The sequence below is a fragment of the Pygoscelis adeliae genome, unplaced genomic scaffold, assembly GCF_000699105.1.
Source record: "Pygoscelis adeliae isolate BGI_AS28 unplaced genomic scaffold, ASM69910v1 Scaffold142, whole genome shotgun sequence".
NCBI lineage: Eukaryota > Metazoa > Chordata > Aves > Sphenisciformes > Spheniscidae > Pygoscelis > Pygoscelis adeliae.
In genome coordinates this window covers 230,187-233,944 of record NW_008824247.1, presented here as the reverse complement: position 1 = coordinate 233,944, position 3,758 = coordinate 230,187, and the positions used below count along the sequence as shown (strand labels likewise).

General features: G+C 39.1%; 1 protein-coding gene across 1 annotated transcript in view; it reads left to right on the top strand.

Annotated features, from left to right (window-relative positions):
• RNF17 (ring finger protein 17) overlaps positions 1-3,758 on the top strand; it is a 55,135-nt gene that overhangs the window by 44,874 nt on the left and 6,503 nt on the right. Inside the window, exon 32 of the mRNA XM_009335274.1 lies at positions 2,456-2,566. Within this exon, the coding sequence (XP_009333549.1) occupies positions 2,456-2,566 (111 nt within the window). The remainder of the gene's footprint in view (positions 1-2,455; positions 2,567-3,758) is intronic.

Below are 3,758 nucleotides of genomic sequence, written 5' to 3'. Positions count from 1 at the left end.
CCTCAAGTTGTGCCAGGGGAGGTTTAGATTGGATGTGAGGAAAAATTTCTTTACTGAAAGAGTGGTTAAACATTGGACCAGGCTGCCCAGGGAAATGGTTGAGTCACCATCCCTAGAAGGATTTAAAAGACGTGTAGATGTGGTGCTTAGGGACATGGTTTAGTGGGCATGGTGGTGTTGGGTTGATGGTTGGACTCGATGATCTTAGAGATCTTTTCCAACCTTAATGATTCTATGATTCTGCATGGACTTCCATGGTAGATGAGGGCAGATACTGCAGTTGGTGTTACAGTACTGCATGCATCATTACAAATTCTAGCACTGAGATTGCTATGTGTCCTCTCCCTATTACCCATTTTTAAATAGAAAGTTAATTTCCTCTAAAACCAATGATCTGTATGACTAAAAGACCTGCCAGATACCCTAAGCTGTTGTTTCCTTGTTAGGAATTTATCAGGACAAGCCTGGATGAAGGATGGGGGTGTCAAATGGCTGTGGACATATGTTGAACGCTAGCCATGTGGGTTGAAGGCCAGCTGTGTGGGTCAGAAGTCCCACCATCTCTGACAGCAAGAAGACCTGTTCTGTCACTGGTGTTTGCAACAAGACTAGTGGAAAAGCATTCTGCAAACACCGAGATAGAAAGCCCTTTCTGCTTTCCTTTTGTCAATATGAGAGTAAAGTCTAAGATATCCTGTCCGTTTCAGGGAAATACAGAATCTGAGACTTGCCAGACTATCACTTCAGTCTTCATCATCCTAAAGATGTCTTTAATGCCTCACGCTACTTGGTGGACTCATGTAGGCTGTTCACAAACAAAGCTTTTCATGTGGTAGAGAAGGAAGTACGACATAACACCCTGCACTGCAGCCTACTATTTACTTAGTTGGGATTAAATTCTTTATGCTGACAAGCACTCTTGGGTTGCCTCATTAAGTGTGCAGTGTTATGTGATGTGTAAATTATATATTAAAAATACATAATTTCTGCTATGGCTTTAGAGATGTAATAAGGAATGTAAGCCATTTTTAGATTTTTAAAGAACAGGCACAAAGGTAGAAAGGATGGGGGACAACTCTTTGAAATAGGTAACTCCTAAAGATGTCTTGGTAGAACATCGTAGTATCAGTATTCACAACTGGACTGTCTATGCCTAAGTGTGGTAGATCTAGTAGTAACCAATCTATGGACAATAAGAAAAGACTGTTAACATGAACAACAAAAATGCGAATGCAGTTTTTCTTTCAAAGCCATGCACAAGAGCTGACTAAGATACCCAGCTGAGCTACGTGCAGTGCTCAGTTGGGAATGAGCTGCAATTAAGTTGAACCTTTAGAGCCAGGTGTAGTCAGGTGGCCTGTCACAATGTTCCTGATTGTTTTGCAGAATCTGGCATTTAGTTTGTATGTATCTATGACATAGTTAGACATCCTTTCTTTACTAGTGTTTATCAAGATAGTTTGGTTTTTTTTTTTAATCTTAGCAGTACATACTTTCAATGGAAAAGCTGTTTTTTCCTAGTTAAGTCTAAGGAACATAATGGGTTTTTGTACTGTATCCTATGTCAGATCATGCAGGGGGAAGAAAGGGTCAGAATTTATTGTTTTATTTTGCAGTTATATATATATCTGGTTGCTTCCACTTTTCTTTCTGTTCTGGGCATAATGAAAACTTCATCAAGTAGATGTATAAAAATAAAATGTATTTTAGAGAAATTGTACCTTCTGTTATGTATTGTATTAAAGTGCAAGAGATAATAGGAGCTGTGTTCATGACCTATGATCCAGCTAAGCTATGTGCTATACATCCTTATTATAAAGGCATAATTTAAGGCACCAAGGTTTATTTTGTCATGAACCAAGTAAGTTAACAGCCTGCAGAACTCAAACTGTAAAATACGTGGTTCTAGAAGACTACACACTGGAGCATGCTATGCTACTGAGATTATGTATCTGTACTTCGCAAAATCTGTTATCTTTTTGAAGGAGTGATAATTCTGGTGGCTGAGTTAAATTATCCTTTACCTTTCTCTTAAGGGATAACTTGCTCTGGCAAACTGCAGTAACATTGGGCGTGGCATTCAGGTTAATCTTTGCCAATTAATTGCTATTATTTTAGTTTTTCTTTCTAAATATTTTCTCTCTTTAAAGGGAATTCCATATTTAATGCATTTCTGAATTAATGGCAATCGAGTTAGCAAGTCAGTATGTTAGGACCATTTCAAAGATACATTCTTTATATTTTAAAAGTGTTAATAGACTAGTTCTGTTATCTTTTAGCTAAAGCTTTTTTAAAAACCTAATAAGTGTTGAAAGGAAATGTTGATGAATATTTTTTTCATCAAGGACACACTGTTTACATTATTAGATAACTCCCTTAAACCAGAAATCATACCAAAGCTAGTTTACATTTTGTTACTAAATGTGATGCTTGACAGAGGTCTGTCTTGGTCTAGGAGCTACTTGAAGGAGACGTTCCTGTTCCGCCTTCATACATGTTGCCACCGCTACCTATTCCAGGAGATACCTTTCCTGTCAGAGTTACCCATTTGGTGTCCCCTAAGGAGGTACGTTTTGTAAACTTCTCATATATGTTGCAATCCCATCATACTGGTGCAAAGGAAATCATGGCTAACAATTTTAGATAATATAAAAAAGTATTAGTAAGGTTGCAAAATGCTACTGAGTTATTGATACAGATGGTTGTGCAGTGCAACTATCTGAATGAACTCTTACTTGAAATACCCTCTTGGGTGGGGCAGAGAAATAAATACTGACCATTTCCCTAGAAAAAGAATTTTAAGAATTACAATACTGCAGTCTGGTACTTACCTTGTATAATAAGAAAATAGGTCATTGGATTTTACCTTGGCAGAACTATAATGATTTATCTCTTCTTTATTCTCCAAAAATTAAATTACTGGAACATCGTACAGTAATGTGAACATTTTCTGGCTGTTACAGTTGTATTTTACTGCCTTTGGTTGATGATTGATCATTGATTTTTGTGTAAACCCACACAACTTCCCTCTAGTAGTTTCCCAGGCAAAAGGTGGAATGTAATGTTCATTGATCAAATAAAAGATTCTTATGTGGACTTTGAATGTTGAATGATGAAATAGGAGAACAGAAAACAGTGAGAAGCTGATTGTGTTACAAAATCTAACATCTTCTGAGTGGGTTGATTTATACTGAAGTGCTTGTGTTCGTTGTTTTGGTAAATCTGTAAACGAAATAACAGGTTTTATAGTACTGAAGTGATTGCTTTAAATTCATCATGCTGTAATATTAATACACCCCACTGCGTTGATGATAACTTCCTTCTCCAAGTGGTAGAGGAGCCAACGAGGAGAGGTGCTATGCTGGACCTTGTTCTGACCAACAAGGAGGGGCTGGTGGGGAACGTGAAGCTCAAGGGCAGCCTGGGCTGCAGTGACCATGAAAAGGTGGAGTTCAAGATCCTTAGGGCACCGAGGAGGGCGCACAGCAAGCTCACTACCCTGGACTTCAGGAGAGCAGACTTTGACCTCCTCAGGGATCTGCATGGTAGAGTGCCATGGGACAAAGCCCTGCAGGGAAGAGCGCCCCAAGAAAGCTGGGTAATATTCAAGGATCACCTCCTCCAAGCTCAGGAGCCATGCATCCCAACAAAGAGGAGGTCAGGCAAAAACACCAGGAGGCCTGCGTGGATGAACAAGGAGCTCCTGGACAAACTCCAACACAAAAAGGAAGCCTACAGAGGGTGGAAGCAAGGACAGG